This window comes from Calidris pugnax, unplaced genomic scaffold (genome assembly GCF_001431845.1).
Source record: "Calidris pugnax isolate Ruff unplaced genomic scaffold, ASM143184v1 scaffold273, whole genome shotgun sequence".
In the NCBI taxonomy this organism is placed as follows: domain Eukaryota; kingdom Metazoa; phylum Chordata; class Aves; order Charadriiformes; family Scolopacidae; genus Calidris; species Calidris pugnax.
This window is the reverse complement of record NW_015094508.1, coordinates 12,082,096-12,096,311: the sequence shown is the minus strand read 5'-3', so window position 1 is coordinate 12,096,311 and position 14,216 is coordinate 12,082,096. Positions and strand designations below refer to the sequence as shown.

Below are 14,216 nucleotides of genomic sequence, written 5' to 3'. Positions count from 1 at the left end.
CTAGGGACACAAAATGACATTTCATTGTTTTGACCATGGCAGCGTACACACATTGTAAAACTCAGCTGTGAGTCAGTACAACATCTCTTCCATTCATTGTTCCTGGTCACTGTGGGGAAGTACACAATTATTCTTTCTCTTCTTTTCTGCACCCTCCTTCCCAGCTGCACTGCTGATGGGGAAGGTGCACTTAAGGTCACCCTGGAGAAATCCTCCAGGAGACTGCAGCACTAGTGCCACACAGGAATTGCCCCTCAACACAGGGCCCCAAGTACAGTTTAACTGCTCTACATACCACTATTTTTCTGTACAGCACCAGTACACAAGCACTGCATGCATTTTACTTCATTCATTCATAAACCATCCACTACAAGGCAAGCTACTCACTTCTTTTTGTGAAATTAATACACTCATTAGTTCCATGGTAACCGCAAGCATGAATGTGGAAAAATGAAGACCAAAAATGGGAAAGTTTGTGTATTTCTTTATTTTCTAAGAACAAAAAGAGTCCTTTGACAGAGGGTATGATCTGTACTCAGGATTCTGTACAATTCCTGATAAAAATGGCATTCACATAGAGGAGGTCTTCTTTCCACCCTCCAAAGCGAAAGAAAACTCAACCTTGAATCGATCAGCTCTGCCTAGATAACAGGGCCCACATGGTTTGGAGGCTGCCGCCGTGCAAGCACGCGAGGAGCAGCTGCTGTCCTGCAAAGGAAGGACTCGCTCACGTCCACTGAGGACAGTGCATCACTAAGTTCATAAACAGAGTTTAACCATGCCTCTGCCTTCAGCTGCGCGTTTCATTGGGGTTTACTCAATCCAGATCCACTAGCCATCGATAACTATTAAAACTGACTGAGATCACTGGAGGAAAACAGATCATCACCTATTTTGCTCGCTTTATTTTGTGCAGCGAGCAGCTGTTTTTAGATTTTTACTGCAGACACAATGAAATGGATTACACAGCTGAGGCCTAAGTGTTATGTGCTGTAATGATACATAAACTTAAGCAAATAATTTTACTTTTCTTTACCTCGTTTCCCTTCCTTTTATATCTATCTTGTCTACACTGATAACGATGGCCAGACAAAACTGCCTGTCAGCATTAGTAAAAATGCCATCCACAATGGACTTTGAGGTCTTAGCATCTAAACACTATCATGGCACAGTACAATAATATAAATAAAATTACCTTACTCAGATGAGAAGCCCATTGTTTCAGGTGGAAGTACAAGCATACTATGTCAATCTTTACCTCTTTAAATTAGGTTTCAAAACAGTAACACAAGAAAACCAGTTAAAATAATAAATGTGTATATAAATGCACACATAAACTGCAAAAAGTTTGAGACTCAATTTCCTTTGAAAAACTGATCCATTTTGATGACTTTGAATCTTAACGTGTCTGAAGTCAAACTACTAAAACTAATTAAACTATAGTTGTCTATTTTGTAATAATAGCTGGCTTTTTTTTTTTTTCCTGCAGCACCATACAATTATGCAGCCAAAAAAGCTCCTTCAAAATTAATCATGTCTAGACATCATTAAGTAGTTAGAGGTTTGCGTGTTATTGCTAATGCAAGTTTGCTGCTGGTAGACTATTAGATCTAACTTTGAATCAAGGTCTGTCATATTTTTTTAATGCAATGGACTTGTAATATCAGCTACACAGTAAGTGTTTCTGTGAGACAGAGCAACTGGAACGTAACCACTACTAAAAAGTTAATAACTCTGGGGTATAGTTTATATTTTCTTCTCTGTTTGTACCAAAATGTTTAATCTACTTCAAGTAGCTTTCATGTTACAAGAATGCCAAAATAGCATAAAGCTTGCAAACTGATTCTACAGTCATATAAAATTAAGCTACTCATGACTTTTTTTTAAGATTAAAAATCTTCAATTGTCCTGTTGTGAACTTCCATGGAGACAGTGAACACAGACAACCAATGCAAAGGCATTAAAGAAGTATTTATCACAGAGGTTTTTAAACGTTTTTGATGGAGCAGATGAGTGGATCAGCCTAGAAATCCACAAATTCCTCGAACAGCTATGAGAAAGGTGAGCAGGGAGAGAAGCCAAAAATGTAGCTTAAAGCCGAGCAATGTGAGGGCTTCATTGCCGAGTGGGGCGGCAGCAGCCTCCTGAGGCAGCGGCCGCCTTCCCCGGCAGCTCCAGCACCTGGGCCGGAGGGAGGCTCCTCGGGCACAGCCGCCTCTCGGCTGCCCCCTCCTGGGGCGCCTCCTCATAACACCGTCCCCACCGCCCCCCCGAGACCCCATCCCCTCCTGCTGTCACGGCACGCACCGGGGTGAGCTCCTCTGGAGAACACGGAGGAACGCACCATCGACATCGGGGAACGCAAACTCTTCAAATTAAGCAATGCTGCTATATGGACGTTCTGCCAGACAAAGGGATCGGCGTATTCAAATATTGCCAGCCAAGACCAAGACGTTTTTCAGGAGAAATTCTTGCCCTTCCACAAGCACTCCTCATCTGGCAGATGTCTACGGGATCCACAGGATGACCCTCTGGTTTGCAGCAGCAGCAGCCGTTCCCAGCAACATCTGCCTGCACCTGGAGCCACCACCTCTGCAGCACGCTGTGACACAGCTGGAAGAGCCCAGAGGGGTGGGATTACCCTCCCCTACAGCCAAGGCAGAGAGACCGCTGGACCTGTCCCAGAAAGCCAAGACAGCAGCGTATATTGATCTGCAGCTGCCTATTATCCCACTCAGGGACCTCACCAAAACACAAGGTAGCCCTCATCCAGCAGCCTAGTCCTGCATGGGTGGAAACCAGGAGATCTTTCCCTGACATGCAGACACAGCTGGGATTCATCCCCTGGCCTGGAAATTTGGAAGCACTTCTGGGTCACTCCAGACATAGCCTCAGGCAGCTCTCTTAGAACTGAGTGATTTGCCTTCTTAGAATAATAGCTCCCTAGCAGAGAGGGTAGCCCTACAGAGGGAGCCGGAACACCAAGCTCGGAGTATAGACTTAAATTTCAGTGAGATACATTTTACCTCTAATTATGCACATCATCCCTCCTAGGGGCATTTCCATTTCGCTTTTAGATGCCAGCTGAAGAACCCAAAGTTACGCAAGACTGATACATCATTGTTCCAGAACAAAGCAGTACTTGCCTCATGCACAGCTAGGGACACAAAATGACATTTCATTGTTTTGACCATGGCAGCGTACACACATTGTAAAACTCAGCTGTGAGTCAGTACAACATCTCTTCCATTCATTGTTCCTGGTCACTGTGGGGAAGTACACAATTATTCTTTCTCTTCTTTTCTGCACCCTCCTTCCCAGCTGCACTGCTGATGGGGAAGGTGCACTTAAGGTCACCCTGGAGAAATCCTCCAGGAGACTGCAGCACTAGTGCCACACAGGAATTGCCCCTCAACACAGGGCCCCAAGTACAGTTTAACTGCTCTACATACCACTATTTTTCTGTACAGCACCAGTACACAAGCACTGCATGCATTTTACTTCATTCATTCATAAACCATCCACTACAAGGCAAGCTACTCACTTCTTTTTGTGAAATTAATACACTCATTAGTTCCATGGTAACCGCAAGCATGAATGTGGAAAAATGAAGACCAAAAATGGGAAAGTTTGTGTATTTCTTTATTTTCTAAGAACAAAAAGAGTCCTTTGACAGAGGGTATGATCTGTACTCAGGATTCTGTACAATTCCTGATAAAAATGGCATTCACATAGAGGAGGTCTTCTTTCCACCCTCCAAAGCGAAAGAAAACTCAACCTTGAATCGATCAGCTCTGCCTAGATAACAGGGCCCACATGGTTTGGAGGCTGCCGCCGTGCAAGCACGCGAGGAGCAGCTGCTGTCCTGCAAAGGAAGGACTCGCTCACGTCCACTGAGGACAGTGCATCACTAAGTTCATAAACAGAGTTTAACCATGCCTCTGCCTTCAGCTGCGCGTTTCATTGGGGTTTACTCAATCCAGATCCACTAGCCATCGATAACTATTAAAACTGACTGAGATCACTGGAGGAAAACAGATCATCACCTATTTTGCTCGCTTTATTTTGTGCAGCGAGCAGCTGTTTTTAGATTTTTACTGCAGACACAATGAAATGGATTACACAGCTGAGGCCTAAGTGTTATGTGCTGTAATGATACATAAACTTAAGCAAATAATTTTACTTTTCTTTACCTCGTTTCCCTTCCTTTTATATCTATCTTGTCTACACTGATAACGATGGCCAGACAAAACTGCCTGTCAGCATTAGTAAAAATGCCATCCACAATGGACTTTGAGGTCTTAGCATCTAAACACTATCATGGCACAGTACAATAATATAAATAAAATTACCTTACTCAGATGAGAAGCCCATTGTTTCAGGTGGAAGTACAAGCATACTATGTCAATCTTTACCTCTTTAAATTAGGTTTCAAAACAGTAACACAAGAAAACCAGTTAAAATAATAAATGTGTATATAAATGCACACATAAACTGCAAAAAGTTTGAGACTCAATTTCCTTTGAAAAACTGATCCATTTTGATGACTTTGAATCTTAACGTGTCTGAAGTCAAACTACTAAAACTAATTAAACTATAGTTGTCTATTTTGTAATAATAGCTGGCTTTTTTTTTTTTTCCTGCAGCACCATACAATTATGCAGCCAAAAAAGCTCCTTCAAAATTAATCATGTCTAGACATCATTAAGTAGTTAGAGGTTTGCGTGTTATTGCTAATGCAAGTTTGCTGCTGGTAGACTATTAGATCTAACTTTGAATCAAGGTCTGTCATATTTTTTTAATGCAATGGACTTGTAATATCAGCTACACAGTAAGTGTTTCTGTGAGACAGAGCAACTGGAACGTAACCACTACTAAAAAGTTAATAACTCTGGGGTATAGTTTATATTTTCTTCTCTGTTTGTACCAAAATGTTTAATCTACTTCAAGTAGCTTTCATGTTACAAGAATGCCAAAATAGCATAAAGCTTGCAAACTGATTCTACAGTCATATAAAATTAAGCTACTCATGACTTTTTTTTAAGATTAAAAATCTTCAATTGTCCTGTTGTGAACTTCCATGGAGACAGTGAACACAGACAACCAATGCAAAGGCATTAAAGAAGTATTTATCACAGAGGACTAAACACCTTACAACCAAGAATTCTAGGGAAGATTGTTTTAAAAACCGACTCCATGTTAAAATGCAGGAAGAGTTGATTTCAAAGGAGAGTCAAGAACACTTAAAATTCCTAATTATTACCCATTCATTTCATTCAGTCATAATTAAATTATTCAGATTGAAGTGTCTATTGCAACTTCTTAAGGACATACAGGTTCTCTGTAAAAACAACTCAAAGCTGAACCAGTAAGCTCATTAGGAACAGTGACACTTTATTTTTAAAAGAGTACAGTTATTTTTCTGAATTTGCCCAAAAGCATTCCTTGTTTTCTTTCCAAGAATATTCGTCCTCATAAATCTCCTGCAAATATAAACAGAGAATGGGAAATATTGTGGGAGTCTGCTACATACAGCCACAAGCCAGGCCAAACAACTCAACAGCCATCCTGCTATTATTTACTGATCACAACAGGACTACACAGCACTTGGCTGGCAAACAGAAAAGAGGGCAGCACCCTTAGAACATATTGACTTACATGTGGGCAGATGCTGAACCTTGGGCTGAGCCCCATTAAATTTATAAGGGCTCATCTACACTCAAGTCAATTCAAGGAAGAGATCTAGGAGAAATGATGTAAAAGCTGTAGAGTACACAGCACTTGTATCTGAAACTGCCCTTTTTACATGTTGCCATGTTAACTTACTGTACCATCATTTTTAGGACAGTATTTAAATGTAAACAAAATGTCAGTATTAGAAAAAATAAAAGTGACAACATTAGACAAAATACAGCAAATATTAGATCTTCAGGACAGACTGGACTACTCAGCAGCAGTCCTAAGGGGAAAATTCAGCAGGGCTCTGAGCCATTGATTATTCTGTCTGAGACCACAGAACTCCAGTCTCCTGAAAGAGGTGAAAGAAAAGTGGAGTAAAGTGGAGAACATGGGAGAGAAGGCAGAGGTAATGCTCATTATTTGCATGCAACACCGTGGTTATGCAATGAGGCTCTATCTAGAATTGGGCTGGTCTCTCCACACACTGTTGTGTGCCCCACTAGCTTTGGGACCTCTGCTCTTCCCTTCATTGTGTGCTGTTGCTTAATGCTTTGTGATTTCTCAAGGCCACGGGGATGAGGAGAAAATGGAAAGACAAGAAATGCCACTTTACTTGCAAACTGCAATGCCATCCAGAGCAAAGCTGACTCGAAGTTCTTCCACAAGCCTGTGCAGAACTGAGTTTTGCCAGTCAAAAGTGGAAAGCTCAGGGTTCTTTCACTTTGACCCCAGGATGCCATTAAAAGGAGAAGGAGCTGGGTGGTACAGGCAAGGGAGGGCCTTCCAGGTGCCCTACGTGCCACAGATGGGCCCATCTGCATTAGAGGGAACTAGACATCGGTAGCCCATCAGGAGCAACTGCTGCCAGTAATGCTTCAACTCCTTCCCTTAAGAGCAGCAGCAGCCTTTAGCCCAGCTGTCTAAGACTCTGGCACAGGCCTAAAATCAGGTTTCTCCCCAAACATACCTTTTTCCATATTGGGACGGAAGCTTTTAAGGTATTGATGCAGTATGTCACAGCTTCAAGAGATTCTGCTCTGTGTGGAGAGGAGACTGCAATAATTACACTTGCTTCAGTTATTGGAACCACACTAGGGAGACAAGAGGAACAGCAGCTTTAGCTAATGCTTAACATCAAGAGCACCCAAAAGTTGTGGCCATGTCACGTCAGTATTCTGGCCACATGCTCTCCTGACTCATTCATACTGAGCAAGTGTCAAGCCATGTCCAGAAGATTATACACTTTTTAAAAGAAAGAAAACCACAACCAAAATCAGTACCAGATGTGAGAATTCCATGCTTTAGAATAAATAAACCCACCAGACATAGGCTTTTTTTCTTCCATTCTTTTTTTTTTTTTAAATAAAGTCTATGGAATTAAGAGGGTAAAATTGTTAACTTTGTTAACTAAACAATGCATAGGAAACTCACTGGAAACTGGCTTAAGAATGAACAAGTTAGGAACTGCCAGTTCTCACCTGAAAACCTAAGAAATCATCTCAGTTTTTACTAGAATTTGTGAAAGAAGAAACTAAGTGCAGCAAACTATGCAGATTTTGCAATGAAACTGAATTTTTGACAAATTCTGATTTCAAATTATGAAGTTTTTCCTGTTTGGTGTGTTATTTTCCAACTTAATAGAAGTAGCACAAGGTTTTGTTTTCCTCCTCACAAGGGTAATATTCCCAAAAGCTGCCTCCCAACACTCCCTCTGTACTAAGACTCCTCTGGCAAACTGTTCATAGGAAAAATCTAAGCTTTAATGCTTTGAGCTGCCCTCAAGAGAATCCCTGTCTCTGTTGACTATACAGGAAATATAAGGAAACTACCCCTCAGAGCTAATATTACCCTTTGCGATCACCTCCTAAGGTCCTTCTGCTGAGAAAAATGGAAACAAGCATTTGCAACAGACTCTGCAAATCCTGCTAGTTTCAGTGAGAAATCTGATGAACCATGAAGGCTCAAGAGTATGTCAGACACTAGTATTCCATGTTTTGAACCCAACAGAAAATACTTATGCAAGATTAAAGGCACAACAGGAGGTTCTCTGGCAAGCATGCCTGGCCATTACCATGTCGCTCCACTCCCCATAGTCTAAGTTTTTAGGTTCCCTATGGCATAATTTGACTTAAATCTGACAATAAAAATATTCTGCAGTACCTCAATGGAAGACAGAAGAAAAAAGAAAGTGTTGCCAACTTCACGTCTTTAAAAAAAAAAAAGGCAAAGTAAACCAACAGGCACCACTTTCCTGAAATTAAATCTCAGTCCCTTCTCCATGCTTTCAAACCATCACACTATCCTCAAGGATCCTGCAGGCTAAACGTGGACTCCAACAAACACATTTTTTAAAAGACGCTTTCTGAAACTTCGCTCCACAGCAAGACCTTAATCCTCCAGCCAGTTTTGCTGCATTGCAGTTTATGAAATCTCCTGCACATCCAGCACCTATGTAAGCACAGCCACACACCAGACATGGATAAGTTCCACTTGCAGAAGGATAGGGTCCAGCTATACATACCCAAGTCTATGGTGCACTGCAATATGTTTGACTGACGGCCACTTCTGTCTAACATCTTTGCAGATTTTCTTTATTTCCGACTCTGCCATTGAAGTATAAGCTTCATATTCTAAGTGAACCACTTTTTTCCCTTCAAAATTATTTCTGGTAGTGCCTAAACACAAAGGATTTATCAACCAATAGCACTGAGTAAATAAATATATAACATTTATATTATATAATTATTATATAATAACATATTCTAGGTAAATACTGAGTAAAATTCAGGATCTCCTGTTATGTCCAAGGTTATCCCTGTGCAAATATAAATGACCTCCCCTAATCATGGCTGTGTAAAGAGACTCTTTGAACAAGAGAAATCTTAAATATACAAGGAAGAATTTAATTTACACAAGTCTGCAGTTTTTAATGCCCAAGGCTTGGACATCTTCTGTGGTAGCTGCTAGGGTGCTATTATTGCATTTACCCATGCAATGTTTAAGCGCTCAGTATTTAGGAGCCCAGTAGCACTCAGGTTTTAAGAACAAAGAGGGTTTCAAGATCTGTACCATGTACATTAAACAATGTGACAGAGCCATCAGCCTTGGCCTTCACCAGCCCAGGGGTAAAATAGTACTTTACTTTCCACCAAGACCCGAGTTGCAGAAGCTTTCATATAGGTGTGGACCTGTGATTTTCACAGCTACAACATCCCACTTCCCACCTTGACCAAGTTGTGTCCAAGGAGATGAGAGAATAGCTCCCAAGCAGCCCTGTACTCCAGAGCTGCTTCTGTTCAGCCCTAGGATAGCCACACCAGCAGGGGAGCTTCTCACCACTTTGTCCCAGTGCAACTGTTTAAGAGCTGCCATCGTCTTGTTCTAAGTAATTGTGAATGTGTTTTCTAAACATCCTGGGCTCAGTCCAGGAATTTATTTATTTGAGAGGCGTGAGTTTGGGGTGTGGACAATCTAGGTTTCATTTATTAGACTATTAACACACTCAGAGATCCAGCTCAGAAATATTAAACTCACCAATGAACAGAGACACTGCCCCACAGTATGGTGAAACGACCAGCTCTGACACTTCATCTACAGAGAGCTTTTCAGACTTGAGATTGATAAAATCTTTTGGCACATCTTCACTTTCATCCATAGCTCACTAGAAAAGCTGAAACCAAACAGACTGCTGTTGGTTTTGGCGATTACCAGCATTGGCCAACTGCATTTTATCCAGTGCTGATGCCGCAGTTCGTGCAGAAAACATGCACCATCTACTTCCTCACCCCAAGAGACCAGTCTCCATTGCAAATTCACTTCTCTGCAGACCTGCTGAGAGAATATTAACTGCAAATATCAAGCAGTGGCCTGTTCTTTTCCGCATACAGGTTCCTTCCTGATAGGAACGTCTGGTCCAACAGGACAAAACTGGAACTAGTCTGAGCTCCCAGTTTAACATCAACCAGCATGGATCAGTGTGCTAGTAAATCTGTGGTAAGATAGCCCCTCCTCACATTTTATCCTGAAATCAAATACAGTTTAAAAAAGAGGCTTCTGATAAACACAGATTAGAGTTCTAATTCTAAAGTTTTATATGCTCTCCAGGACATGCAGGTCCTCATACTATCAGTCTGCTTCAATGACACAGGAGACTCTTCTAATTTCTCTGAGCAGAAACCAGTCATCAGTTCATCTAAGAATGAGGAGGAAAATAAGTATTTTTAGCAGCAGCAATAGAACAAGATGCAGCAAATACATAGACTGGTACTTGAAAGCATGCAAAGAAATGAAGCTATTCTAAGGACACCTGTGACAGAAAAGAAAAAGAAAAAAGGTTTTTGTAAGCAACAGACCATTCTTTTTCTGTTAAAAAGTGGCAGAAGGTTTTTCATTATTATCTTATTTAGGCAAGCTGGGTATCTACTGGCAGCCAGAAACAACTACGAAAGAATAAGTAAGACCCAAAATCCAAATTCAAAACAATGCCTGACCTCTCTGGCAATTTTCTTCCATTTACTGCATACGTGTTAATCATTTACTGGTGCACAAGCTTACAGCTTCAGGTCAGCACAATTGTTCTCTCCAGCAGGAAACATAAGTTATGTTCTCTCAGAAGACTACTGGGGTAGAGGGAGAGAACTGCAATCTCATCTCTGGACCTAAACAAAAAAAGATTATAGAACATCATAGAGAATCTGAGATATTTTAGCACAAGATGGCACTCCATAGGAAACTAAGCAAGAAGTGATACCTACCTAACAGAACCTGGGCAGATTCAGCCTCCACTAATTGGTGGGATGATGGCAACCTCGTCTCCGGGCTGCAGGACCAGGAGCTGATCTCCAAGAAGCACGTACTCCTGCCGAACAGCAAAAACCACTTGATCCCGGATGACAGCAAGCCTGAGGGGGATTGGCAGGAGCACAAATAGGTTTCTAAATAGAGTGTTTGCATTTAACCATGAGATTTCATTAAACAACAAACTGATGCACAGTCTAGGGCAGCTGAGGTAAATGCCACTGAGACTTACGCAATTATGCATCCAATACATTTCCAAAAGTACAACAAACACCCACCTCCTACTCTTGGACTTTCTTCTGGTGCCTAAGGAGAAACCCACTGCGTACAATTTTCAGGAGCCAGGAACAGGTCTACATCAGAATGAAACAATATATACCAGACTGACTTTAGCAGCTTCTAACAAAGAAGTGGGTCACTCAAGAGGGTAGTAACCATCCAATTCGGGATTAGAAGGAAGTGTTCCCGATTCAGTCTAGCTGGAGTAATTTTCTTAGACAGAAAGAAGCATTGCAGGCTGCTATTCATGAGACCTCAAGAAGATTCAGTGGTCAAAGAGTTGCTCTCGTTCCGTACCTCATAGCATATGAGGCTCTGGGTCTTTGTACTTACAGGTCTGAAATTTGCTATTGATAAGAAGTGGTAACAGAACTAAGAGGGTAGATATGGTGGGTTTTCTGGGAGATCTTGTATGTATTTTTGGATTTCAAATCTGTTAGATATTGCTGTAAGAGTCCACAGCTCTGGGTACCGTCAGGCAGAGAGTCACTTTCACAACTAAGTGCAATCACACAGTGAGTAGGAGGGCAACACCAGTAAGGCAGCAGAAAAAGAATGCCAACATTTTACTTTAGAAGGTGAAAGCGTGATAACTGTTATTGTTTGAGGCTAGAAAACCTGGCACAGACAGCAGAGAGCTGTATTGCCAAATCCAAGTAGGGACACCAAAAGGGTACAAGTAAAAATCATCTTATTTCCTACCAGCCAGATAGACAAAAGTAGGCAAGACAAAGGCTGAGCAAAACACAGTAGCACTGACTCAGAGGACAGACTGAAAGAAGGGACCGTATTAAAGTAAAGAAGGCCACTGAGGAACCAAGCATAACTATGGAACTGAAGTGCCCATTAGAAGGATGGGCTCTAATTAATGTCACTTGCAAGTTTATTCATTGGGGAAAATGGGTGGAACAGAAGAGCACTGACAAGTACGCTCAAGCCGCAGTTTGAATATCCATTAGCAATATGAATAGAAGTCTGTGGTCAACGCTGTACAATTATGTTGAGTTTTTCCAGAAAAGCTAGGAGCAGAAGTATTTTACAAGAAGGCCACTGTGAAGTAACTGCACATGCAAAATGTACTGCCCCAAGTCATCATTCATAAAAGGGCAAAGTTGACAAACTATAGCAAACCGACCAAAGGTGCTGCTCCTGCTTCTGACACCTCGTAATAGGCTGCAAAGCAAAATACGCCCATTGCTCCCTACAGCCTCCTGCCCTGTAACACACTGGGTCTCAATTCTCTGTGAGGAAAAGGCCTCTGGTGTAACATTCGGTTAGAGCTTCTCATTTGGAAACAGATGCCTTTGCTAAATAGTTAATTTTTTTCATAGCCTTTGAGACTAGATCTAATAAACAAGGGTGGTGCCTAAAGGAAGACTTTGGCACCCAAGTCCAAAGTTACGGAAATTCCAGTGCATTCAGCTCTAAATCCTGAGGACCTCAACCTCTGTTACACCTTACTTTTTCTTCTTTTACTCCTCACCCCAAAATGGTGTTGCACCTTTGTCTATCAGACTCATTCTTAACAGGACTTTTTACTCCTCACCCCAAAACAGTGTCGCACCTTTGTCTATCAGACTCATTCTTAACAGGACTTTTTACTCCTCACCCCAAAACAGTGTCACACCTTTGTCTATCAGATTCATTCTTAACAGGACTGAGCACCTTCCTTCACTCCTAACCTGAGGTGGGATTTCTGCTGACACCCCCAAAGAGCAGCAGCGCTGCAGGTGTCCTTACAGCGCACACTTACAGCTCTCTCAGGACCAGACTCCCTATGAAATAAAAGTAATGGTGGTAAGTTTTTTTTCAAAGCAGAGGAGGTTCAAAGCAGCTGAGCCTATTTTCTATGTAAGGGTTGAGGGGCTGGAAGCCTGTGCTAGAGTTTCAGTTCCCTCCCTGACCTGCCTTCCAGAGGGTGCCATAAGCTCAGAGCAACAGCTAACAGTTGCTGTTAAAGGTTAAGTGAGCAAAAACACCTGCATATTATCATGAATTTCTTATTTATTGCCCTGCCTGTGCTTGATCCCGCCTTGCAACACTTTCACCTTCTCCCCAGGTCCGTAACACAGCTCGGGAGTTCTCATGTGCAGCAGAACTACCGCACCACGGCCCCCCTGGACCACACGTCTCACACCACCCCTCAGGCCCAGCCTTTGGGTGCGTTTATGGAGCTACTCTTTCCTTGCACGTGCGTAAAGCTACAGCATTTGCAGCTGGCCAACACACGCGCCACAGGTTACCAGAAGAAGGTAATGTCACTGTTTTTGTGGTGCCACAGTACCCGTACGTATTCCAGCTCAAACTCCAAACACTGAATGGGTATTAAACAAAACAAAAAAAAAACAAAAACCAACAACCAAAAAACCAAAACAACCCAGCCACGTTAAGTTTTGAGCCCCTCAGCAGTAGCTTCCCCGAATACCTGGGGTGAACCTTGACGATCTCCTCCCAGAGCTGCAGCGAGGTGACCTGCCGTGGCACCCGGAGGGTCTCGCAGCGCAGCCCGGCCAGCTCCGCGCTGCGGGCGAAATACAGCACCGAGACCTGCTCGGGGAACAGACGCCCGTCAGGGGAGCGGGGCCGACTGAGAGGAAAAACCCGCTACGGCACGTTTAACTTCCCCGAAAACACCACCGCACACAACCGAAACCAAACCGGCGTGAGGGAAAGCTCTCCCTGGCCTCACGCCGACCGGCTCTGCCGCCTTCCTCCTGCCTCCCCTGTCAGGGGAGCGGGGAAAGGGGCAGGGGGGTAAGTGAGCGCGGATCCGTGTCCCGCTCCCCCGCCGCCCAGGCCTCGCCCGCCCGGCGCCTCTGCCCGCCGAGGAGAGGGGCTGAGGGAACCCCGCCACCCGCCTCGCCTCTAGCCGGGGCCCGCTCCCCAGGCTGCACCTACCTGGCAGCTCATGGAGCCGCCGTCCCCGGGGCGGGCAGCCCTCCGCCACGGGCTCACGGTGGCGCCTGCGCCCGGAGGAGAGGCGCCGGGCCCGCACCGCCCCCTGCGGCCTGGTCCCGCTCCGCGCTGCTAGGCCGGGCTGGGCCTAGCGGTGAGGCCGCGACCGGGGGCTGTTAGGCAGGGTCGGGGCGGGTCGGGGCAGGCCAGGCCAGGCCAGGCCAGGCCAGGCCAGGGCGGGCCGGGCCGGGCCGGGCCGGACCGAGCGGCCTGTCGCAGCCCGGCTCTGGGGCCTTTTCCCCCGCACAGGTGGATAACGGAGGTGGCAGGCGGCCATCGGAAGGTGGTGGGGGGGACTAAGGGGTGGGAGACCGTGGCTTCGCCCCCCGAATGCAGCCTGTAATTTCTGGGGACAGCACCTCAAAAGCCGGATTTTCACATGGGCTCAGCCCCCAGGAGTGCGTGGGGATTGGAAGTGATTGCAAACGTTACGCATTTGCAGCCCGGCGTGCATTATAGCCTTCCACTGCGTAGACACATAGAAGGTATAACGAAAGGGCATAAAA

General features: G+C 44.0%; 2 protein-coding genes across 3 annotated transcripts; both read right to left on the bottom strand.

The window, feature by feature from the left end:
* Positions 1–5,373: 5,373 nt before the first annotated feature.
* Positions 5,374–10,308, bottom strand: LOC106901930 (molybdopterin synthase catalytic subunit). 2 transcript variants are annotated; one of them, XM_014965016.1, is made up of 6 exons: positions 10,170–10,302; positions 9,465–9,507; positions 9,214–9,349; positions 8,201–8,354; positions 6,647–6,770; positions 5,374–5,483 (listed from the first exon to the last, which is right to left on the bottom strand). In XM_014965016.1, the coding sequence occupies exons 3-6, from the start codon at positions 9,332–9,334 to the stop codon at positions 5,415–5,417; spliced, it is 468 nt and encodes a 155-aa protein (XP_014820502.1). In that variant the 5' UTR covers positions 9,335–9,349; positions 9,465–9,507; positions 10,170–10,302; the 3' UTR covers positions 5,374–5,414. The 2 variants fall into 2 exon arrangements, with proteins under 2 accessions (XP_014820502.1, XP_014820501.1); XM_014965015.1 differs by lacking the exon at positions 9,465–9,507 and having other exon boundaries at positions 10,170–10,308.
* On the bottom strand, positions 10,194–13,757 carry LOC106901931 (molybdopterin synthase sulfur carrier subunit-like). The gene is made up of 4 exons (XM_014965017.1): positions 13,654–13,757; positions 13,181–13,302; positions 10,434–10,580; positions 10,194–10,337 (listed from the first exon to the last, which is right to left on the bottom strand). Exons 1-3 carry the CDS (start codon positions 13,663–13,665, stop codon positions 10,454–10,456), a joined length of 261 nt encoding a protein of 86 aa, XP_014820503.1. The 5' UTR covers positions 13,666–13,757; the 3' UTR covers positions 10,194–10,337; positions 10,434–10,453.
* Between the last annotated feature and the right edge of the window lie 459 nt (positions 13,758–14,216).

Bases quoted from the DNA above. Each gene is read 5' to 3' on its own strand.
- LOC106901931 (XM_014965017.1), bottom strand. The intron at 10,581-13,180 runs GTATTCGGGGAA...AATCCCCCTCAG, and splicing joins ATCGTCAAGGTTCACCCCAG to GCTTGCTGTCATCCGGGATC.
- LOC106901930 (XM_014965015.1), bottom strand. From the start codon at position 9,334: ATGGATGAAAGTGAAGATGTGCCAAAAGATTTTATCAATCTCAAGTCT. The intron at 6,771-8,200 runs GTATGTATAGCT...TTGTCTCCCTAG, and splicing joins GCAGTGCACCATAGACTTGG to TGTGGTTCCAATAACTGAAG. The intron at 5,484-6,646 runs GTATGTTTGGGG...TTATATTTGCAG, and splicing joins CCGTCCCAATATGGAAAAAG to GAGATTTATGAGGACGAATA.